The 25,783-nt window shown below is 36.2% G+C and overlaps 2 protein-coding genes across 4 annotated transcripts in view; one reads left to right on the top strand and one right to left on the bottom strand.

Moving 5' to 3' along the window:
• Positions 1-8,957, top strand: part of LOC123874153 (acetylcholine receptor subunit beta-like 2) — a 62,274-nt gene extending 53,317 nt beyond the window's left edge. For 2 of the 3 annotated variants that reach the window (XM_045919363.1, XM_045919360.1), the window contains one exon: positions 8,392-8,955. In XM_045919363.1, coding sequence (XP_045775319.1) covers positions 8,392-8,610 — 219 coding nt within the window. In that variant the 3' untranslated portion in view covers positions 8,611-8,955. Of the gene's footprint in view, positions 1-8,391 lie in introns of all 3 variants that reach the window. The other variant, XM_045919361.1, reaches the window with a different exon arrangement.
• Positions 8,958-14,824: 5,867 nt separating this feature from the next.
• Positions 14,825-22,289, bottom strand: LOC123874155 (the record flags this gene model as incomplete). Its single annotated transcript, XM_045919365.1, has 7 exons — positions 22,121-22,289; positions 20,395-20,476; positions 19,782-19,913; positions 19,195-19,268; positions 17,089-17,196; positions 15,739-15,884; positions 14,825-14,841 (listed from the first exon to the last, which is right to left on the bottom strand). Coding segments are annotated over exons 1-7 (588 nt in total), but the record flags the coding sequence as incomplete, so codon positions are not given.
• Positions 22,290-25,783: the final 3,494 nt, after the last annotated feature.

Here is a 25,783-nt window from a genome sequence, read left to right as displayed (position 1 = left end):
CTAATGAAACGATTTCAACAAGACGTGTAAATTAAAAATTTATAACACCCCCGACAAGTGAAGGTTACAGTAACTAAAAAAGAGCTGATAACTTTCAAACGGCTGAACGATTTTCTTGAATTATAGCTAAGAACACTCTCGATCAAGCCACCTTTCAAACAAAAAAACTAAAATAAAATCGGTTCATTAGTTTAGGAGCAACGATGCCACAAACAGATGCACAGATACACACGTCAAACTTATAACAGCCCTCTTTTTGGGTCGGGAGTTAAAAAATGGTTGTTAATTGAAGAACCCCATCTATTTCAATATGTCAGGTGTAACCGAGATAATTATTTAACGACCAATTTTAGGGTTGTTTTTACATTCAAACCTTGTCCTCCCCATTAAGATAAGAGGCGGCCATTAATACCGACGGGGAGAGTGAATAAACCATTTTTAAAACGTCACAATTTGTGGGGTTAGGAGATATTGATGGGGCGTCGACTGACTGATGTGCGAGGGATATTGGCAGAAGCGGCTTTAGAAAATGATAAATCAAAGTGAAGGCAGGCTTTTTTGTATGTGCTCCACTGTTCTAGGTATATCTAATATCCAACCAAAAAGAGACATAAGAACATGAAACTCAAAATCAAAGCATTTATTCAAAACTAGATGACGCCTGCAGCTTCGCCCGCGTGGATTGGTTAGATGACAGATCCCCTCAGCATCAGAATTGAGGAGTTGGAAACCAAATTTTTTATGGAACAATATCGCAAAGTTTCTTTATCGATAAAAAAATTATGCAAATCAGTTCAGAAATCTCGTAGATATCAGTGGTATAGTTAGAAAAACACAACTCCATTTTTCAAAGTCCAACAAAGTTACAGGCATTTTAATTTTGGAGTGGGAGGGTCTTCTATCCCTTTCTTTTTGTATGAAACCGCAGGAAGCTACTATGGCATTAGCACGGAGTGACGTCAAAATGCTATTATCGCTATCTCTGTCTAATCTGAAATATTTAAATGCTTATAACTTTTTTGTTATTTGATCGATTTAATTAGTTTTTCAGTTTACGTCATTGTTTTAATCCTAAAATTAGAGTAAAATACCCTCTTGCGATGATCATGCGTTTAATGTTGTCTGCCTACTTGGTGGGGGTCTTCCAATGCTGCACTTTCTGGTGCGGGTCGCTATTCTAGCCTTGAGACCCCAACGTCTATCGGTTTTTAATTAAGAAATGAGGAGATCTTCATTTCTTATTTTATCACGTAGAGAAAATCCAAGCATAGCTCTCTCCATCGCCCGTTGAGTGACTGAGCTTTCTTATGAGGCCCATACTTGGCGACCATGGATCTATGTCATCACCGGCAACACGCTGAGTAACTATAAGCTTAGATCAATAACTTTTCATTGAAAAAAAATCGTTGTTATTATATTCAAAATAGTTAAAAGTCAATTATCAATCAAAAGCGACATTGTACTCCAACTGAGCTCAGATTTAATGAATATTACCGATCGTTAGCAGTTTCGAAAACTTTCCACTTTTGCGCTGAGAAAATGATCATTGTATTTTTAATTCGCTTTCAAATTAGAACGAGTTTACCTTCTGTATATCGTCGCCTTAGAGTGAAAACCTCGGGAATTAATTTTTGCTCAAATTTATTTTATTGCGTTTCTAGGAAGAAAACCTCGCAACGCACATCCTGATCTAATTGTTTCATTCGATACTCGTAACGCCATCTATGACATTAAATGAGAAACTCGTAAATACTCGCTTCTGTCAGTTTGGCGTGAAAACCTTGGAACAAACGTTTCATTTTTATGCATTTCAGACAATCTTATAGTATCAAACATAAAAGCGGGTTAAATTTCCATCGTAATTAAAAAGTTTTTTCTTCCTCCTGAAAAGTTACTTCTTTTACACATACGAGGTTTTCACTCTAAGCCGTCGATATCTATTATCTACTTAAGGGGTTTGAATATTTTAGTATGGGGCCTGACCTACCTACCAATAGCTTACCAATAGCAATACAAACAAGTATGTGTGAGACAAAATCTAAAGTGTCGTCTATTTTCCGAAATATAAACTATCGTACTGGTGACAAGACTGTTGTACTGATGACTCCACTCTGTCTGACAGTAAGGCGAGTGAGAACTTAACAGGGCTCTTTCCGACACTTACTCCATACAATCGTAGCCCCAATTTCATTTGAATATTAAACAACCAAAGTTCATGAAATTTTGCAGACATATTCTATAAACTAATATCTGTGCCTGTGGTGTTTTAGATTTTTCTAAAAATATGTAGTTTTAAAATTACAGGGGATCGTAGTTTGTATGTGAATTTTTAAGACCGCGCAACTTTGAAACCGAATATTTTAACGAAAATCTGGAAAACCACAGGCATAGATATTGGTTCCCGGAACGTTTCTACTAAATTCCATTGAGTATGATTGGTTATTATTCAAATGAGAGACGAACTACGTTTGTATGGAGCGAGTGACGGAGAGACCCCTCTTAATGCCTAACCCTATTCCTATCCTTTTGAACCGACTTCAAAAAAGGAGGAGGTTCTCAATTCGACTGTATTTTTTAATTTATTATTTACTAGTTTGACCTTCGTGACTTCGGGCCGAGTTTTCCGATTGAAGAAATCTATATCCATTCTAAGTAGGTACTTAATATTATAAATACGAGAGTGTCTCTCTTGTAAATGCGAAAAAGTAGAGCTTAAAATTAAAAAAAAAAAACGATTAAAAGCTGATCCATACTAATATCATAAATGTGAAAGTGTGTCTGTCTGTCTGTCTGCTACCTTTTCACGGCCCAACAGTTTAACCGATTCTGACGAAATTTGGTACAGGGTTAGCTTATATCCCGGGGACGGGCATAGGCTCCTTTTTATCCCGGAAAATCTAAGAGTTCCCACGGGATTCCCAAAAACCCATCCGCTTACCCGATTTGTATGAAAGGTACTGAGGTAGCTTGCGTCCCAGTTATTGACATAGGCAACTTTTTATCCCGGAAAATCAAACAGTTCCCACGGGATCTTAAAAACCTAAATCCACGCGGACGAAGTCGCGGGCATCCTCTAGTTATTTATAAAGCTAATACTTCGTACAATTCTTTGCTCTTAAAGCAGGAAAGGGAGGAACATTATTAGCAATTTCATTTGAGATCCGTCTCAATAGCAACAGGAGACGCCTAATTCTGTGAGAAGGGGAAAGTGCGAGATCTTGTCTTGTTCTCAGCAATTTAAAAGTTTCGCAATAAAATCGGAGTCGATTTTGTCAAGCGTATTTAGTTTCAATCGTTTACTTGATTTGAACGAAGTTTTTACCCTTTTTAAGAAAGTAAAACATGATTTTAGTTCTCTTTATAAATCAAACTAGCTCATGCCTACGACTTCGTTCGCGTGGACTCAAATTTCAAACCTCTACTTTACCCTATTAGGGGTTGATTTTCAAAAACCCTTTCTTAGCTGACCTCTACGTCATATAATAGCTGTGCCAAATTTCAGCTCGACCCGTCCAGTAATCAGTCAGTCAGTCAGCTTTCTTTTTATATTTAGATAGATGATACCGAATAGACAATACCCGCGATTTCGTCGGCATACATTTAGATTTTAAAAATCCCGTATGAACTTTTTGAACATTGAATAAACAGATAGGCAGTGAAAAGCTGGCAGACAGACAGACACACTTTCGCATTTATAATATTTAGTAAGTATGGATTATTTATATCCATGACAAAATAAGGATGCAACTGAATTTTAATTTAAAAGTCAATTAAAACATTTTAATTTAGATTGTCTCAAAAAAGGGTTAAAAGGCCTTTTAAAAGAAGGAAACAAGCGACACTGTTACGCTCCTCAGCATGATTGGATAGGATTCTATTACGTAACTTTTAAATTGTCCGGTATAAAACGAGGCGCCGTGACTAATCGCTTTAGCTGGGTAAAATTAGTTTCCTCCAATCGCTGTTAAAAGCAGATATCAAAAGAAATTGCCAATATAACGGCTTAGTATTCCGCTATCAAAAATTATCTGCCAAGTTTGGATGGAGATGTTAAATCACATTTTAGTGTCCATTACTGGATGTAGAGCAATACCCAAAATTCGGGTCAGTTTTTTGGGGTAATGTACATACCCGAAAGATGATAATTTCACAGGATGTATTAACCGTTGCCATTGTAATAATAAATAATAAAAAATTTAAACCAGTTGCCACGAAAAATTCGATTGTATAAATAGTGCTATTAACTACCTAATAAACTAACAAAAATTTCAATTCCAACTTTTGAACATTTTGTTCAAAGTGTTCCCATAAAAATATGAAGCGCATACATTAGTTGAAAAATCTCAAACTTTTTGCATAATACCGGACTTTAATGCCCCCAGTCCACTCAAAATCTCCTTTTATACTGCAGCTAGTGACCATAAAGCCTTAACTGGTGTCTTCAGATATCTTTTGAAGCCGTTATGACGACTGCACTTTGTAAAATGGATATTGAATTTCGATTTACTCCCCTAAGTACCTACAAGTGCGAAACACCAGTGCTAGTATTATTGGTACTAAAGTGATACTTTAGATAGGCTTCTATCTTCCTTATTCTGCTGCTCTATTTTGGTGTAGAATTTCTGAGTAAATTCTGATACAAAGTTTTTTTATGTAGGTACCTACTTTATCGTCTTTATAAAATGGATTCAAAGCGCGGTTCCCTTTTGCACTTATTAAAGACTAGATGATGCCCGCGACTTCGTCCGCGTATATTTAGGTTTTTCAAAATCCCGTGGGAACTCTTTGATTTTCCGGGATAAAAAGTAGCCTATGTGCTAATCCAGGGTATAATCTATCTTCATTCTAAATTTCAGCCAAATCCGTCCAGTAGTTTTTGCGTGAAGGAGTAACAAACATACACACACACACTCTCACACACACACACACACACACTCTCACACACACACACACACACACACACACATACAAACTTTCGCCTTTATAATATTAGTGTGAAATACAATATCTTTGATAAGTAAATAATAATTACAAGGTGAGGTTACGGACGTCAAAATGTGCCAGTAAAAATATCCCCTCAACCACGATTGATGGTATACTTATATTAATTTGTTTATTTATACTTTGAAAGTGTGAAACAAACGAAATTGCGGGTATCACCTATCCGTATCCGTATTTTATCACACTTCACACTCACACTAATATTATAAAGGCGAAAGTTTGTATGTGTGTGTGTGTGTGTGTGTGTGTATGTTTGTTACTCCTTCACGCAAAAACTACTGGACGGATTGAGCTGAAATTTAGAATGGAGATAGATTATATTCTGGATTAGCACATAGGCTACTTTTTATCCCGGAAAATCAAAGAGTTCCCACGGGATTTTTAAAAAACTTTCCACGCGAACGAAGTCGCGGGCATCAGCTAGTTACTAAATAAGAACAATGAAAATTCTTCGTATAAAAATTGAAGGTAGATTGTACCCGGAAATCATGGGAGGGCCGTAATTATCCGGGAAAACGGAAATTAAAACCTGGTAACGGAAGTATAAATGGAACTGGAAGCAAGTACGCCGGAAGGTGCAATGCAAACTGAGTAGCCGTGGAGTAAAAAGTGGTTGTCTGGTGTAAGGTTTCGTTGTTTTTGTTGTTGATCTGATTCCTGAGAATGAGCTTTCACATATCACGCTAATATTTTAAAGGCGAAAATTTGTGTGTATGTGTGTGTGTATGTTTGTTTATCCTTCACGCAAGAACCACTGGACGGGTTTGGCTGAAATTCGGAATGGAGATAGATAATATCCTGGATTAGCACATAGGCTACTTTTTATCCCGGAAAATTAAAGAGTTCCCACGGGATTTCGAAAAACCTAAATCCACGCGGACGAAGTCGCGGGCGTCAGCTAGTCTAGAATAATAATAAGACCTTGCTTATACACTTATACACGATTAGGCTCTTTACTTCGCCTCGGTCGTTCACTGTAGGCCCGTAGGGGTTTTTTAATAAAGTAACCTACGATCTTTTTTTCAAAATGTTCTTTATTTAAATTTTTCTTATAGAAGATTTATTATTGCATTTCTACGTCATTTATACAAAGAGAAACATACCTACAAAAAAAGGAAGAACGTAGAAACTACCTATACAAAAGAAGTGAACTCCGTCATAAGTCGGTCCTATGAAGGATTTTGTTTATCAAGCTCAAAAATATGTATCTGCAATGAATTAGCAATGTCGAACGTATCAGGGGATTTATCAATTCTGAATCAATTTTCACATTTAAAATAAAAAATCTGTAGTAGCTTATTCAAGAAATTATTATCAAGAAATTAACAAAACGAATTTTAAGCCACATGACTCGTTCCAATCAGTTTATTCAGACGGCCGGAAACTTGGCCAATTTTCTCCGTAATCCGGAACTATGATTGCTATATTGTTATTCCGGACACGTTTTTACGGTCGACAGATAAACGAGGCTCATTTTTGAGACGCCTCCGATACAAATAACGCCCGGCGGGCAGTCAATTTCGAAATAATTTCAGTGGCGTAATTCCACACTTGAACGGCTTTTTGGATTATCGGGCGTTTGCGATAAAACAAAGGAAGTTGTTATCATATTTTATTTAGAAATATCGTTATGAAATATAGTTATAATGAGTTATGACTTACTTGCTAGACGAAAGGTTAAAGTTAACTTAGTTCATTTAAAGATAAAGACTCGTTTTGAAACTTTTTGAAACTTTAACGACCTTACCACAAAAAACTTAAACAAGCATTTTATCGCGTGTTTATTTTAAATCTTTCCCCATACAAAAACTGTAATCGACATTTAGTTTCTGTCAAACTAGTGTTTTGGGGTAAGAAGGTTAGAATGTGATTTCCGGATATTAAAGTTGGGATTATAAGAAATAACCTATGCTTCATTTCACAATTATATTACCTAATACAAAAAACTGCCATAAAATTGTCATAGTTCTTGTTGGTTTTCATATTGCATTCTGGATGTTGTCCCATACAGAATATTGTGTTTTGGTGGATTTTAGCGAATTAACTTTTGATTCCTTGATTTTGAGGAAATTTTACACATAAGTAGCTTGCATCACGGAGACGAATATAAAACTTCTTTTTCACGGCAGTAAAAAAATTAAATCTACGCGGACTATGTCGTGAATAAGTCTCTTAATAATACGAGTAATAATTAAATGATTAAAGTTTAAACATGCCACAAAACCATTTTAAAAATTACAACCATTTTATTAATGAATGAATGAATATACTTTTATTGTACACCACAAAATTAGTACAGAAAAAAACGCATACAAAGCACACCAGAATATAGGCAGGTTGGTACAACTTGGCGGCCTTATCGCTACCTAGCGATATCTTCCAGGTAACTAAAATAGTGTAAAGGACATAGCTTTAGATATTAGTGGTAGGTGGTGATTAATTCACATTACAATTAAGTAAGTACAAATCGAAATCGGAAACTAGGCCAATTGACACTATATTCCGGAATGCCGAGCGACATTGTAATTCCGGACACGTTTTTACGGTCTACAGATAACCGCTCATTTCTGAGACGCCGATATAAATAGCACCCTCTGGGCGAATAAATTTTAAAACCATTTCGGTGGATTAACCGCGGTCCCAGTCGGAGTGTGGATTTATCTCGCCACTGGAAGCTGCGAGGCACTTACGCGCTCTTAATTCCTGAACTACATTCACCAGTTTTAACCTACTAATCTTAAAGGAGCATTCTTGGTTATTATTGCTACTGCTAAGTTTTTCTTATTTAGATCTTAAGGGATTTATTTTGGATCTGCTCTATATTCTAATTTAAACTGATTTAGGCTTGGTTTTTTTAGTCGTCAAATAACTTTTATCTCTGAAGAGTAAATTTGACATTTTGACAGATTTCCAATACTGTCAAAATGTCAAATTTATTCCGCAGATACAAGTTATTTGACAATTGAAAAATCGGCTTTTAAAGAGTAAAGTAGGTACCAGTTTTGTAAATGAGTTGTTATTAATTTGTCGACCGTTATTTTTAGTTGAGTGAATATCCGGTATCCACCTGAACCAATAGACTGTGTTCAGCAGACTAATCAGTTCTGAATAGATTTCTAGATATTATCATTATTTATATACACAACTTTATATAAATAATGATAATATTTTATATATAAACACAACTTCAAGTTCAAAAACTGGATCTACTCGTAGAAAGTGAAATTTTGCATTCAGTTCTTTTTGTTTTTAGCAACCCCCACTACAACCCACCAAGAAAGGTTTTTTTTAGAAATTTCTTCAAAGCGAAGCTGGGATATGACATCTTATCTAAGCCCCATAAAAATATTATCAGTGATGTGTATTTCAAAGATACCATTTTGTCCACAGGTGGTCGAAGATTGGAAGTTCATGTCCATGGTGCTGGACCGGTTCTTCCTCTGGCTCTTCACCATCGCCTGCTTCGTCGGCACCTTCGGCATCATCTTCCAGTCCCCATCACTCTACGACACCAGGCTACCAGTGGACCAGCAGATATCTTCCATACCGATGAGAAAGAATAACTTCTTCTATCCGAAAGACATTGAGATTATTGGTATTGTTAATTAGGCAAAAGAAAGAAAACTTTTTTATTTTATCACTATAACACTAGGTACGATGTTATTATCTTTAAACTAATTGAATTTATCTCAAAATCTTCTGGATATCATGAACCAATCGATGGTCGCAACTTCGTCTGCGTGGATTTAGGTTTTTGAAAATCCCGTGGAAACTTTACGATTTTCCGAAATAAAAAACAGCCTATGTCACTCTCCAGGTCTTTAATTAGGTATAAACATGCAAAAAATACTAGATTTGTTGCTCCGATGTGACGTGATTCTTCAATCACCTTCCTTCCTTCGACAAACAAGCACACTTTCGCATTTTTAATAAAAATATTGGTAGTTATATTATTTTGCCAAAATATTGGCAATAAATAAATATTATTAAGTCATTATTTTTAGTTATAAATTATAATGCAATGGCTGTGAATAATGTTCATAAAATATGTAATGATATTTATTTGCTTAGGTAATAATATCATAAATTAGTATAGGTAATGATTTAATTATTATTAATGAAATTAAAACACTGTTTTACCGATTGGTTATACCTATATAGGGTTTTTTAAAATAGGTAGATATTTATTAATGAATAAAACTTAATTATTATTATCAAAAATCGTTGTTTTTTTTTTTTCACAACAAAGTCTTTTTAACCCCCGACCCAAAAGAGGGGTGTTATAAGTTTGACGTGTGTATCTGTGTATCTGTCTGTGGGCACCGTAGCTCCTAAACTAATGAACCAATTTTAATTTGGTTTTTTATGTTTGAAAAGTGGCCTGATCGAGAGTGTTCTTAGTTATAATTCAAGAAAATCGGTTCAGCCGTTCGAAAGTTATCAGCTCTTTTCTAGTTACTGTAACCTTCACTTGTCGGGGGTGTTATAAATTTTTAATTTACACTTGTTAAAATAGTAAGTATAATTTATTTTGTAAGCAAGTAGCTTCTTGCTGAAATGTGTAAGAGACCCAGGCCCTAGGACCTTGTTACTGCAAACTGACTGCAAATATCACGATTCGGGTGGAAAACGGGGGAGGCAGCGTGGCTGATCTTCCTCCTTCGTAGTCGCTTTCATCATGCAGATTTGGATGAATCGGATGGTAAACAAATGTAAAAAAAATATGGCTCAAAAAACTTATGTCTGGTATGACTAGCTTTACTTTAGAAATGTTCGAAGCCTAGTATAGAGCCTCGATATCTCAACGGTTAAAGGTGCGGACAGAAATCCGAAAGGTCGCTGGTTCAACCCCCATCCGTTGCACTATTGCCGTACATACTCCTAGCACAAGCTTTACGCTCGGTTTTAGGGGAATATTAGTCAGCATGATAAACTTGCCTAGTATTCTTAAAAAAAATATGCAGAGAGTCATCATCATCTTCATCAACCCATCGTCAGATCTCAGTTCAAATGAGAAGGTAGAGCAGAGTAGAGTAGAGAGGCAGTCAAGTGCAAATCTAACAGTCTTGAAGAAACCACGGTTCAAAGAACTCGTGTCTGGTATGACTAGCTTTACTTTAGAGATGTTCAAAGGTTGAATTCTGTTTCCTAATTTATCTCGTATTCGAGAGATAACAAACAAGCACATTACGTGAACACAATGTGTGATATATTATGCCCCAAAAAGCGTCACTATACGCCTGTACCTTGTCTATAAAACGGTAGAGACTAGAGAGTAACATAGAATAAGCGTCAGTCAGAAAAGCAGGTATTATTTAGTTAATTTCAATTTTTTTCAAATTTCAAATTTATTTATTTTCAAAAAGTCATACATCTTAAATTTAATAACTTAGGTACACCTATAATACTTATTTGTACACACAATACTCAGTATGATACTGTGCACACAACTATTTAAACAAATAGTTGTGTGCTCACGTTATAATTCTCCTATTCATTCCTTTGTACACGAAACTAAAACTAAAATTTTGACTAAATTAAATGAATAATAATACCTATATAATCTAGGATTTAAGTTTCGTGTACAACAGAGGTAGTACTTTGTGAAGAATATTTTCCCAAAACCTACACGAAGAACACAGGTTCAACGCGTAGAGCTTATCCGAGAGCTTAAAGCTCTCGGATCGGCTCTCGGATCGGGTTTTTTTAGACTAGTCTAAAAAAAGTAGTGGCAAAATAAGTAATTTAATTAAAGCGTGATTGCTATCACAACATCTAAGTATCAAGTTCACGATCCAAACACTAAAAATATGCAATAATCATTCATAGTCTCAGAGGAAGACTGAACTGAAAACCTGAACTGTACGGGGTAGAAGGTAGCTTGTCTACCCTGATGGTGGGCCAGCCAGTAGCTTAATATTTGGCGTATCATCGATTCAGGATCAAACCGAGAGCTGCCTCACTCTAGTTCACTCTGCTTTTGTGCTTTGTACAATGTGTAATATTTGCCCCAAAAAGCTGTCGCTACTCGCTACATGGCGCGTAGTCTGCGCGGCTTTGCAAATATTTCGAAGCTTGCATTCCTTGACGTTCATACCACGCTTGAAAGCAAACCAAATTTACGAGACAGTATTAAACTTGGCTTTGTTTATAAAGTAGATTTATGGGTTGAACAAGAGTTGGGTAAGTATTTTTTGTGTGCTTCTTTTTTGGTAGGAATCTAAACTCGTGGATCAAACATTAACATTGCGGTAGGTATCCAATATTGAGGTTCCCACCAACCACCCATGGCGCCACCAACCTTGCGGTTATATGGGCCAAAACGCGGGAGGGCGCCCGTTCGGTACTTGCTCGAATACTGAGGGTCCGGTGTTCGATTCCGGGCAATCATGATCAACCCATCGCCGGTTCACTACAGATCACGGGTCTCCTCTCAGAGTGAGAAGGGGTTTGGCCATAGTCTACAATGCTGGCCAAGTGCAGATTGACAGACTTCACACACCTTTGAGAACATTATGGAGAACTCTCAGAGGAATGTAGGTTTCCTCACGATGTTTTCCTTCACCGTTAAAGCAAGTGATATTTAATTACATTAAACGCACATAGCTCCGAAAAGTTGGAGGTGCGTGCCCGGGATCGAACCCCCGACCTCCGATTAGGAGGCGGATGTTCTAACCACTAGTCTATCACAGCTTATTCCGGGCAATAAATACCTTTTATCACCCTACCTATTATCACGGTGCGTTTTGACCAATTTAAATATCATCGCTTTAAAAGTGCAGAAAATTATCGTTAGGAAACCTGCATGCCTGAGAATCACACTAATATTATAAAGGAGAAAGTTTGTATGTGTGTGTGTGTGTATGTTTGTTACTCCTTCACGCAAAAACTACTGGACGGATAGGGCTGAAAAAAAATGGAGGTAGAATATACCCTGGATTAGCACATAGGCTACTTTTTATCCCGGAAAATCAAAGAGTTCCCACGGGAATTTTAAAAACCTACATCCACGCGAACGAAGTCGCGGGTATCAGCTTGTTCTTTATAATTCTCAAAGGTGTGAGAAGTTTGCCAATCCACACTTGGCCAGCATGATGGACTATGGCTTAAAAACACTTTCTGTTGCGATGGGTTTACCTGATGATGATGAAGTGAAAAATCAAGCGATCAATTGATTAACAGAAATCAAATAGGCTAGGTGAAAACATTGATTAAAAGTCAAACCAGCGTTACAATGAGCTGATAAAGTTACACTAATTAATTGCATGATACCTTGATGAGTATTGAACGATTTAATATTCACTTGTATTTGTTCAACTTATTATTGCATCTGTTAATTTTATAAAATGACTTCATCGGACGATTATTGAGATGAGGGAACTGTGGAATTAGTACCTATAGGTATAAGTTATTTTGACAACTTCCTGGTGCACTGGGGAACGCTGTGTCTTATAAAGTAGCTGCAGGTCTTAGGTTCGATTCTTGGCAGGAGCAATTTGAGAATTTATTATTTCGATATTGTCACTGGGCTGGTTTAGTGAGAGGCTACGGTTTTGGCTACTTACCATCCTAAGTCATGCTGCCAAGCGATTAAGCGTTCCTGTACGATGCTGTATACTTGCTAGACCGCATCATCACTTACCACCAGGTGAGATTGCACTCAAAATCAAATTGTGATCAAATCAGAAATGAGGTGATCTTTAGAAGACCCAGAGTAACTAACATAGCTTAGTGGGTTGCAAAGTTGCAAAGAGTTACCCCCTCATACCCCGATGGCCATCTCAACCTGTCGCGTACTGTAGGTACATACTCGTGACGTAGCCCAGGGTCACTCGTACCTATTTAATATTATCTACCTGTTGTTTTAAAAGATACAATAAGAAAAGTTGTAGAACAAAAGACGTTACACAACAAACAAAATATCCGAACTAATATTATTTTTAAGGCAAGGAAAATATTATATAAGACGCGAAATATGAGCGCCTTTGAGGAGGGGAAGGAGATTTAAAATTAAAATGAAGTTTGCACCCGACGACTTTGGGTCCAAGGAATTTTTGCTTCCTTATGTTATAATAGGTTTTGTATTCAGAATATGGGGACTTTATCAGCAAAATATAAAGCTTATAAACATAGGCAACATATTGTATTTTTCATGAATATAAATATACCTAACCGTTATTTTTAAATTTTGCATACCTGTATTTAAACTTCGTAAGAGGTAGGCTACCTATCTGCCTGTTTTCGGAAACAAAAGTAGTCCACATCCTTCCCTAGGATTCAAGTTATCTCTGCACCTAATTTCTCCTAAATCGGTTGAATGGATGGACCGTGAAAAGGTAGCAGACAGACAGACCGACACACACATTAAAATATTAAGAGGGGTCTCTCCGACACTCGCTCCATACGAACGTAGTTCCAATTTCATTTGAATATTAAGCAACCAAAGTCCATGAAATTTTGCAGACATATTCTAGAAACTAATATATCTATGCCTGTGGTTTTCCAGATTTCTGTCAAAATATTCGGTTTCAAAGTTACGTGGTCTACTATTTACACTATACTACATATTTTTAGAAAAATCTAAAACAACACAGGCACAGATATTAGTTTCTAGAATATGTCTGCAAAATTTCATGGACTTTGGTTGCTTAATATTCAAATGAAATTGAAACTACGATTGTATGGAGTAAGTGACGGAGAGAGCCCTGTTAAGTAAAAAAAATGGATGAAGACTATTTTCACCCAAAATATACGTACCGAAAACTCAGAAAATACATTAGCAGAAAATGAAAACATTATGCATTTGGCACAAATTATCCTGTAGATAAAACTTTAATTAAACTAAATTGACACTGCAAAAGTTGTGCGTCATAATTTTCGCAACGTTCTCTGCGGAAAAGGATAATTTCATTTCGTCCCAGTTAGTTGTAGTTACGGAAAATTTTGATACCGAAAGTAGGTTGATGAATTAGTTAACCCAAAAATATTACTTTTTTTTTTTTTTTGTAATGAAAGTAAATTACACCTCTGTAATTACAAGCTTCCCAATTAACTATACTTACTAATAATAAATCTGTCTGCCTGCCACTTCTTCATCAACCGATTTAGACGGGTTTCATTTCAAGAGAAAGCCTGCACCTTGGGGACGACATATTATTAGGTATATATACTACTTTTCTCTCGGAAAATTAAAGATTTCCCACGGGATTACAAAAATCTAAATCATCATGGATAGAGACGTGGCTATCATCTATTTGTACAGACGTAGCTTGCATCCCAGACACTTTTAATATAGGCTACATTTTATCCCGCAAAATCGTAGAGTTCCCACGGGATTATTAAAAAACCTATAAACCGCGGGCATCATTATTAGTTGCTATAAAGATAGCTCAGATCCCGGACACAGATGTAGGCTACATAATATTTTTAACCCGAAAAGTTGCAGAGTTCTCACATGATTTAAAAAAACCGGCCAAGTGCGAGTCAGACTCGCGCACTGAGGGTTCCGTACTCGGATATTTTTTTCCAACATTTTGCACGATAAATCAAAAACTAATATGCATAAAAATAAATAAGAATCTGTTTTAGAATGTACAGGTAAAGCCCTTTCATATTATGATATCCCACTTGGTATCTTACTTTGAAAATTGAAACATATTTTAATTTTTTTTCTGTGATGTAACCAAAAATTCACGGTTTTCGGATTTATTCCTTTACTTGTGCTATAAGATCTACCTACCTACCTGCCAAATTTCATGATTCTAGGTCAACGGGAAGTACCCTATAAGTTTCTTGACAGACGGACGGACAGACAGACAACAAAGTGATCCTGCAAGGGTTCCGTTTTTACTTTTGAGGTACGGAACCAAAAACTAAATCCACGTGGAAGAAGTCGTGAGCATTTTCTAGTAAAGCAACATACTATCTTATCTACTTCACATATAGTAACTGTACCTCTACCCACAATTAGAGTGCACTTCTGCCCGGTTTGTGGCCCACTTTACACACAAAAGTGTTAATTTTAGGCGACAATGGACTGACCGCTGGGAAATGGGCTTCTATGCTAATTGTAGTGGAATGCATGCGGGTGCGGCGGACTCAAATATCATCTTGTATAATAAATTCTATTTGATATGAAAGTTAGCCCTTGACAGCAATGCGCAATCTCACCTGGTGGGAAGTAATGATTCAGTCTAAGATGGAAGCGGGCTGACCTGGAAGGGTATGGCAGTTTTTATTGAGCCTATATCCCTTTGCTTTCTACACGGTATCGTACCGGAACGATACATCGCTCGGGGGCATGGCTTTGCCGGTAGAGTGGCAACTAGCCACGTTGCTTGATTCCTGCCACGTAGGTATTATTTATGTTCCTTCAAGGCAAGAGTGAATAAATAGACTTCATCATTAGTTTCCTTAAGGCACGATTGTCGTAAAGCGCATAAAAAAAATCGGGCGCAATGCCGAATGTCTCAGCCATTGGATTAAGAAGGTCGTTTGACACTCTTGGCTCATGGTCATAAAACGCGAAATCGTATCCTGTAATCCTGTTTCATGAAAATTGGGGTAAGTACTTAGTAAATTTCAAAACTTGCTCTGCGAACTATAGTTCAAAATTCTTTAATCTCACCATTTTTAAAGTGTTTTCGTAATAATAATAACAAATTAAGTATTTTTAGAGGATATTTTAATGTCATAGTGAAGCAGTCCTAAATCCTAATTAAATCTTGTGCTATAGTTTCTGTCGCACTTCCACCAGTCTAGTGATGACGTCAAAGAGGCTGAAAGGGCAGAAGTCGAGGTATTTGTCGCAGTCGCCTCGGAGCCCGGCCGCCTCTGCCTCGTAGTATTCGTCCTCTAGACCCTCCTCTTTGGATGATGATGGACTGTAAAAGATATATTTATCTGGGTAATTAAGACGTTTACTTGTGATACGTGTGTGTGTGTGTGTGTGCGTGTGCGTGTGCGCGTGTTTGTTACTAAACTACTGGATGGATTTGGGTGAAATTTGGAATGGCTGATTCACATAGGCTATATTTATCTCGGAAAATCAAAGAGTTCCCGCGGGATGAAAAACCACGCGGACGAAGTAGTGGGTCATCTAGTATGTACCTAATAAATACCAGATGTTTGTGAATAAGTAAGTGCATACTTAAATTTTTCCTATTTGAATAACAGAAACAGAATAAGGAAGACTTAGTTAGGGAAACTCAGTTCTTTTTAGCATTTTGCCGTTATTTGACAAGGGTCTACTTAATATTCCACAGCGGTGTTGACGCAAAGTTATCTAATGCCATCTGACCTTTGCACATAAAGGCGTTCCCACATATAGCTACGCTCAACATAACGAAGCGATATACTACCCAGTACCCAGTAATACATATAAAAAACCAGTCAAGTGTGAATTAGACTCGCACACAAAGGGTTCCTTCCGTACCGTCTACCGTCGTACAAGAAATAACACTTTTTTGTGTACCACAAATATATAGTTTTCGGATTTTTACCCGTACCTATTTATGCTATAAGACCTACCTACCAAATTTCATGATTCTAGGTCAACGGGATGTACCTGATAGGTTTTGATTCCCATGACGGGTCTCGACAGACAAACAGACAACGAAAAGATCCTTTTTTCTCACTAGAGATACGGAGCCCTAAAAAAATTAGAGAGCAACGCAATGGGGCTTAGTTTTTGGCCTACCCGCGTGATGTACAGTCAAAGGAGCCTCAATAGCTCAACGGTTGAGGAGCGGAGGTCGGTGGTTGGAACCCATCTGTTGCACTATTGTCGTACCTATACTCCTAGCACAAGCTTTACGCTTTGTTGGAGGGGAAAGGGGAATATTAGTCATCTTTAGAATGCTAATATTAAAAAAAAAGGCTGTAAGTCGTTTAGCACCTTAATGATCATATTCGCAATAGAACCTAACTTTACAAATTACCTGTAGAGTATATCCATTATTAATATTTGCTTGCTGAAGTTTCAGTAAATATGCAGGGACTATTTAGATTATAAGACCTTCGTAAGCCACCCATAGTTAGCAAATAAATAAATTTCATTTCATTTTTCATTTCATTTCATTTACGTACGTAAAAACAATATGCATAATGTGTCCCAGCAGACCGTTGTGATGCAGCGGCGTCTCGGCGGCCTCGCAGATGTTGCGCAGCATGCAGTCCCGCCCGCTCATGCCGTGCCTGGAATTACAGTACACATATACGGTTTTATACATCACTGGATGATGCCCGCGACTTCTTCCGCGTGGATTTAGGTTTTTAGGGTTCCGTACCTCAAAAGGAAAAATGAAACCCTTATAGGATCACGTTGTTGTCTGTCCGTCCGTCGTGTCTTTCAAGAAAACTTTCCGTTGACCTAGAATCATGAAAGGCAGGTAGGCAGGTCTTATAGCACAAGTAAAGGAATAAATACCGAGAACCGTAAAGTGGTTAAATCATTTCAAAAATTAAAATGTGTTTAAATTTTCAAAGTAAGATAACTATACGAAGTGGGGTATCATATGAAAGGGCTTTACATGCACATTCTAAAACAGATTTTTATTTATTTTTATGCATTATGATTTTTGATTTATCGAGCAAAATATCGGAAAAATACCCGAGTACGAAACCCTCGGTGCGCGAGTCTGACTCGCATTTAGCCGGTTCGAACCGGTTCGCCGGAGCGTACGAGCATCCTGCGAATAATCTGCTAAGGATTATTAAAGTTTGACTGTTTGAGCCTCGATAGCTCAACGGTAGATGCGCGGACTGAATTCCGAAAGAACGGCGGTTCAAACCCCACCCGTTGCACTATTGTCGTACCCACTCCTCGCACAAGCTTTACGCTTAATTGGAGGGGAAAGGGGAGTATTAGTCATGATTAGCATGGCTAATATTCTTATTTTATTTTATTTTATTTTTATTTTTATTTATTTGGGACAATAAACAATTACATATTATATATTTAAAGTTATAACTTAAATCTATCATTAAATATTAGTAAATATGTAATCAACTACACTATCCACAGCTTAACAATAGAACTAGGGCGATACAATGTGAATAAACTTCTTAACCTAATATTAACAAAGAACTGTACAGTAACTAATAATATTATGTAGTTTATACAAAACAAAAAAAAAAACAAAAACAAGAACAAAAAGAAAAAGTGACTGTTGTTTGCAAAATAAGGGAAACAGAAGTAAATAGAGAAATCCTTATCATAATTGAATATTTCGATTATTAAATTTTTTCTTTTTTTTAAATATCAATAATAGCCTTTTTATATCTACCTTCAGACAGGGCAAAGATGTCGACTACGTCAAAGTTTTTGTTATAGGTGTCAACAAGTCGACGCATAGGTGACCGTGCTCCAGCATTGTTTCGGCAGAATTTAACCGCGAATAAATTATAAGCACGCACCTGTCGTCGATTTGCCAACTTGAGAACATTGAGAGATAATTTATTAACCAAGTCAATACAGTCAAATTTGTTGTGGAGCAGACCATGCTTAAGAAATGAATGTGTGTTAAGACATGTGATTCTTAAGAAGAAAAACAAAAATTCACACTGTTGACTTCGATTTTTGCAAGTTTTATATCAAATAGCCGTGGAACAAAGTTCACAGAACAAGCGGGTAGTTACTCTCCTGATTGAAGCGAGTGCGGTTACCCGAACACGTACTTACTTTGAAACAAACAGTCAATATCCGAGATGAAGGTTTCATTTTTGCTCTTGAATCTTTACTTTGCTCCTATTTGTGTTCTGTACAATCTTGCTAATTCGGTGAACCTCGCTTGCCTAGAAGACACTTGGAGTTTTTCTACGTGTTCACAAAGATGTTGTGGAAAACCAGAGCAACCAACATAGCTAATAAATCCATTGTCACTTCAGCTTCGCAACCCTTTGAGCTATGTCTGTTACTCTGGTTCTCCTACGGATCTCTTCATTTCTGATTTGATCACATAGAGAAACTCTAAGAATAGCTCTCTCTATTGCTGCAATTACTCTTGGTAAATCTCAGGTTTTACTGGTAAATCCTAGGAATTACCGTAGTTCGAGCTTTACAGTAACATAAATGAAATTAAATGGTATATAAAATATTTCTTTGGAAACTGTAGTACGTTCGTGTTACGATCGCTTTAGCATACTTGTGAATTATACGAAAGTGAAACAGTTCGCAACTTGCTATTGACTTACTCTCGGAACTTGGCTTCGAGGGTCGTGTACGCCAGCTCCCGGGTGATACTCCGGCTGTGACGTGCTGCAATTACCTGGAAAGTTTCAACAGTTTCAACTGTAGTATTCAAGTCAATTCTATGAATTTGCTCTGTGAATTTTCACTCGTTCCATTCAGTCTACTGTTGTAGTCTAGACTTTACAGCAAATTGTTTATTATATTAAAGTTTTCTTTTCAATACGTAATAATTGCTAATCTTTATTGCACTCAAAAACTTACGCACTTAGTAGCGTATTTGTGCTGCAAAAGAAATTCACGATATACCTACAAACTCTTAGAAGTGATATTATGTCTAAGTAACTCTATTGAACAAAGTCTCTAAACTAAATTAAATTAAAAGTGCTATCCTTTTTCGCAAAGAGCATTATGAAAGGAATAGCAATACATTTAGATTTATCATTGTAGTTTAGTTTAAAGATTGTGTTCAAATAGCCATAAAAAAATCATCAAAATCGGAGCTGTTTCTGAGGACTTCCGAAGATTAGCTGTTTTACGGCTTCATTGACTCCACTATATGCTTGAATGAAAATATGATAATTAAGCTTACAGGTAAATTGGGAAATATGACTTCATCGATCTGCGTGATGTTGGTGACCACGGAGTAGTTGGACTCGAAGTTGTAAGACACGAACACGTTCCTGTCCGGAATGTCGAGGGGCACGGCTATGGCCACGAAAGTCTGCAACACGAACGGAAAGTAAATTAAAGTAAGGTAAAGTAAAGTAAAGAAAAATAAAGTATTCTTTATTGTACACCAAATTTGCATAAAGAAATACCTGTGACAAAATAAATATACCTACAGGTAAAGCTTTTTCATATGATATCTACCCCACTTAGTATTTTTGTATTAGTAGTTATCTTACTTTAACAACCGAAAATATTAATAATTTTTTTAATTTTTTAATATATTTTAATTATTTTTGTGATGTAACCACAAATTCATGGTTTTCGGATTTTTTACTTTACTTGTGCTATTATAAGACCTACTTACCTGCCAAATTTCATGGTTCTAGGTCAACAGGAAGTACCCTATAAGGTTTTCTTGACAGACACGACAGACAGACAGATAGATAGGAAACGAAGTGATCCTATAAGGGTTCCTTTTTTCCTTTTGAGGTACGGAACCCTAAAAAACAACTGACCCTAACTATTTTACTCACCCCATATAAACTGGTGGGAGGAAATATGAGGCCTCTTTTTTCTACATTGTGCCCTTTGCTGAATGGAGACAGAACAGCCAAACTGGAAACATCAAGTCCAAAGTTAAGTTTTTCAAATGAAGAAATTTTATTCAAATCAGTTTGACGAAGTACCTAATGGCCTACATTGGCTTGGATGCATTGCATAAAATGTGCGTGAAAACTCAAATTTGAACTCAATTCAAACTCAAAAGCGAGCGTTTTTAACCCCCGACCCAAAAAGTGTTATAAGTTTGATGTGTGTATTTGTTTATCTATCTGTGGCATCCATAGCTCCCAAACTAATAAACCGATTATAATTTTTTTGTTTGAAAGGTGGCTTGATCGAGAGTGTTCTTAGCTATAATCCAAAAAAATCGGTTTAGCCGTTTGAAAGTTATCAGCTCTTTTCTAGTTAGTGTAACCTTCACTTGTCGGGGGTGTTATAAATTTTTAATTTACACTTGTTACTTTAGACAAAAAGTCACTGATGTGATTAGAGGTCATCACCCCTATTCTGAGAGGCGCCGTGCTTAGTAGTACATAGGTTGATGATCATGATAGTTTCTTGTAAAATTGACCATACCTAAAAACAGCATAGACAAGTAGTAAATAAATGCATCCCAACTATCATTTTTATTTGGAGGAATATAAAACGCAAACCGGTCTTTGAGACGAGACGGAAGATTTAAAATTAAAATGGAGTTTGCGCTGAACGCGAGTTCGGTAAAGAAAATTTTTACTTCCCTAAGAAACCCGCTTCGCAAACTAAGTTATTTCATTTGTAAAATAAATAGCACGTACGTCGTACTGTGTTTACCATTTACATTAAAGAATCACTAAAGTTTTCACAGAGTTTTCTTAGAACTAGCATAAAAAATCATGTTCTTGTACAGCATTATTCTACAACTAAGTACCTACCTAGATGATGCCCGTGACTTCCGGATTTAAATTTTTAAAAACCGGCCAAGTGCGAGTCAGACCCGCGGACTGAGGGTTCCGTACTCGGGTATTTTTTCCAACATTTTGCACAATAAATCAAAAACTATTTTACATAAAAATAAATAAATATCTATTTTAGAATGCACAGGTAAAGCCCATTCATATTATTATGATAATCCACGTGGTAAAGTTTTTATTACTTTAATAACTGAAACACATTTTAATTTTTTTTAATGATATAACCACAAATTCGCGGTTTTCAGATTTTTTTGTACTGGTGCTATAAGACCTACCTACCTACCAAATTTCATGATTCTAGGTCAACGGGAAGTACCCTATAGGTTTATTGACAGACACGACGGACAGACGGACGGACGGACGGACAGACAGACAGCTAACAGACAGACAGACAACAAAGTGATCCTATAAGGGTTCCGTTTTTCCTTTTGAGGTACGGAACCCTAAAAACACTGTGATAACTCTCTGATTTTTCGGGATAAAAAATACCTAATTCGTTCCCGCATTGTAAGCTATCTCTGTACTTCGTCAACACTGCATAGGTCTTATATTTTTAATAGTTTTCTAAACTTTTATTTTTCTTTACGTAACTATTTTGTTATGAAAAGGCTGCCTAAAAATTTAATCCAAAACATTCAATGTCCTGCATTTAATTCAAATCATAAAACACAAATTTAATAAGCGAAATGAAACCGCATCAGCATATTACAATCCCAAATGAAATACAGTTTATAAAAATGGTACTTACAGTAATATCACAGTTCCATTCCACTTCATATTGCTTTTTTTCTAAACAAAAATCACTAAAATTCACACAAATAAACGCGTATGTAGACATAGACAAATACTGAATGTGACTAAAATTACTATAGATACCTTTAGACCTACTTTACGGCAAACCGTTGATTGAAAAAATTTACACTTACATGCTAAAAAATGGGTGAAATTATGGTTAAAGTTCTTTCGTATAATTGGGATCACCTAAAAAGTTTAATGTAGAGCAAGTAAAAATTGTTTTTTTTTTTTTTTAGTTGATTTTGCCTATACAATTTTTAACACAGGCAGGATAAGTTTAAGTTTTGATCTGATAAACATTTTTAGTAGGTATAATAAGAATTCTTAATTATTATTAACAGCATAGAAAACTTAATAGAACTTTTAAGGTAGGTAGGTACGTAAATTAATTTGAGAAAATTCTAAGTTATTTATGTGAGAAATTCTTATGAAATATTTTGGAACAGTGTAAGCACTATTAAAACTATTCTAGTTTACAAGCTATTGTTCGTATAACAAAGTATGTCTACCGTAAAGCCTGATTTAGTAACAGTAACGTTTCTTCGAGAAAACGGTCATGTGCTAATTGTTCTAAAACGACGCGCTGAAAATGAACAGCACGAAGTTCAATTCTATGAAGTCTTAAAAAATAAAGTAATACTCAAATTACTTTAAAAAAAAAAATTGAAAATCTCTGTACAAAATTTCATATAAATCGAATAAATGGATGAGCCTTTAAGAATCCCGTGAAGACTCTTTGGTTTTCCGGGATGAAAAGTAGCCTATGCTCGTCTCGGGATGTAAGCTAACTCTGTACCAAACTTCATGAAAATCGGTTAAACTGTTGTGTCGTGAAAAGGTAGCAGACAGACAGACACACTTTCGCATTTATAATATTAGTAAGTATGGATTTGGTATTAAAGCATGACGGTCAGCAGCTGCATCAGATAAACAAGGAACGGCGCGCGTCGGCTTAATTTATCGACGCCAATTAAATTGTTTGCGCCCGTTGTTTGGGATGCAGCGATTTTATTGCTGTGCCAAACTTCGAGTTATTATCATAGCGCTGTTTAGGGCAACTATACAGTATAGTTCCCGGCAAGAAATATTGTACATCGAACATTAGAAAGAGATAACGGTTTTGTAGAGGGTTGTCTCTGTCGTTGACCTGACCAATGAAACGTCGTATAGGTATGAGTGACAGAGGCAACGCTCTACTCTCTTTCTAAAGTTCTATGTATGAGTGGCGGGTACTGTACAATGTATGAGTGGCGAATTCGCCCTGAAAAGAGCATCGTTGGAAAACCCTCCACTAGGTGGATAGACGACATCAAACGAGTCTTGCACTTGTAAAAGTTTACTTGAATAAAAATGATTTAAATTGAATTGAATTGAATGAGTCGCTGGGAACCACTGGATTCAGGAGTGCAAGATCGTGGCATGTGAAAGTCCCTATAAGATACCTATGTCCAGCAGTGGACGTCTATTGATTGGCAATGATGATGATGATCCAGTACAATAAAAAGGTGATGACCATAAGTATGCCTAGTCTCATTTTCTTAGTGCTAAAAGATGTCAATTTTTTTAACACAACATTATGGGACCTGGATCCATTACCATTAGATTATCATGGCGTAACGTGCTGTTCTACCGTGCGTTTTCGTGACAGCGCCAGTGTGTTTAGTGATTTTTCAACAAATCGACGTATTTATTTGTATTAAAAATAAAATAAAAAAAACATTTAGGTAATAGTGGGTAAATAGAACTTATTGAAAAAATTGTCTTTTATGAAGCTCTAGCTGATGCCCGCGACTTCCTTCGCGTGGATGTAGGTTTTTTAAAATTCACGTGGGAACTCTTTGATTTTCCGGGATAAAAAGTAGCCTATGTGGTAATCCAGGGTATGATCTATCTCCATTCTTCAGCCCAATCCGTCCAGTAGTTTTTGCGTGAAGGAGTAACAAACATACACACACACACACACACACACACACATACAAACTTTCTCCTTTATAATATTAGTGTGATGTGATTAGGAATTATCCTAACTTAATCTTAGTGTAAAATCTAGTGATAAAATCTAATGGTAGCCGTTGCGATGATTCTATGGCAGGCTCACCATAATATTATTGGTTAAAATTATTTATATTATATATATATATACATATATATATATATATATATATATATATATATATATAAAAATATGGTAAAATATTTAACTAAACTATAATCTTACATCCTTTAGCCGAGTTTCTTGCTGGTTCTTTTCGGTAGGAAAGGCATTCCGAACCAGTGGTAGGTAGATGCTTTTGACGATTCAAAAGAACTTGTAAAAATCTAATTGAATAAAAATATTTTGAATTTTGAATTTTTAAAGTTATTCCTAAAATACTACCTACACTGAATCTGCAAGCAATTTAGCCATACGCCAATATTTACCCCGTCAACTGCCAGTGATGTAAATCCACTGACGAAATACTTGTAAATCAAAAAATAAAACAATTTGAACCTTATATCGCCAATTATAAGGTTCACATGTTGTGCAAACTAGCGTATGTCAGTGAGCATGTAGGGTTGCTACTTTTATTATAAATAAAGAATTATGACTGTAAAGGTTTAGATTAAAACACTGACAGTGATAGGCATACAGAGTTACTGGCATTTTCTATCTTTCTGTTCTATCAGTTCTTATGTAACCTTTTTTTCAAGAACTAAGAAGTTGATATTTGTAAGTATTGTGTAGTTGTTGTGTTCGCTTAACTTGCCCGCGACTTCGTCCGCGTAAACTACACAAACAAATCTTTATTTTACCCTCTTTGAATTTTCAAAAATCCTTTCTGAGCAGATGTTTACGTCATAATAGCTATCTGCATGCCGAATTTCAGCCCGATCCATTCAGTAGTTTGAGCTGCGCGTTGATAGAGCAATCAGTCACCTTTTCCTTTTATATATTTAGTTTTTAATGTAATTTAGGTATGGATCCAAGAGAAAAATTGTCAATAAGTAAAGTGTACTTAAATCCAGTTAACAAAGGTAACTATAATTACAACTGCTTATCTCTATCAAAAAGATTTTTCTCGGGACCTAGAATATTGGAAAAATTAGTAATTTCAGAAGTGATACTTTTTAAAATCTTTTTAAACCACGCTAAAATGCGGAAGATTGCATGTATGTATATGTTTGTTAGTCTTTCACGTAAAAACTACTTTTTATCCCATAAAAGTCTATGATTCCTGCGGGATCTTTAAACATAGATATATCCCGGAAGTCGTGGGCATCGTTTAGTAAAAAATAAAAAGTATCTTAAGGTGGCAACCCTACGAGCATCCGATAACGATATTTTGATTGAACACCGGATTGCATGGTGAAGCTTTTGGACGGTTTTTCGCTCAATACAGCGGATTGTTGTTTTATCTATTGCCCCTTGATAGCTGACTCGAACTTTATTTTTCAGAAAAAAGAGTTCAAAGGTTATTTTTTCAACTTTTTCAATTTTACACAGTAAAACGTAACCCCAATAGCCTAAATTCAAATTCATATACAGGAAGTCGCGGAATATAGCGACCAAGTACTGACCAGGAGAATTCGCCTGTAATGTAACATTTTGAATTTAATCTTTACATATTCAAATTCA

Source organism: Maniola jurtina, chromosome 18, assembly GCF_905333055.1.
Source record: "Maniola jurtina chromosome 18, ilManJurt1.1, whole genome shotgun sequence".
In the NCBI taxonomy this organism is placed as follows: Eukaryota; Metazoa; Arthropoda; class Insecta; order Lepidoptera; family Nymphalidae; genus Maniola; species Maniola jurtina.
Note: the sequence above shows the minus strand (reverse complement) of the source record. Positions and strands in the feature narration are given on the sequence as shown.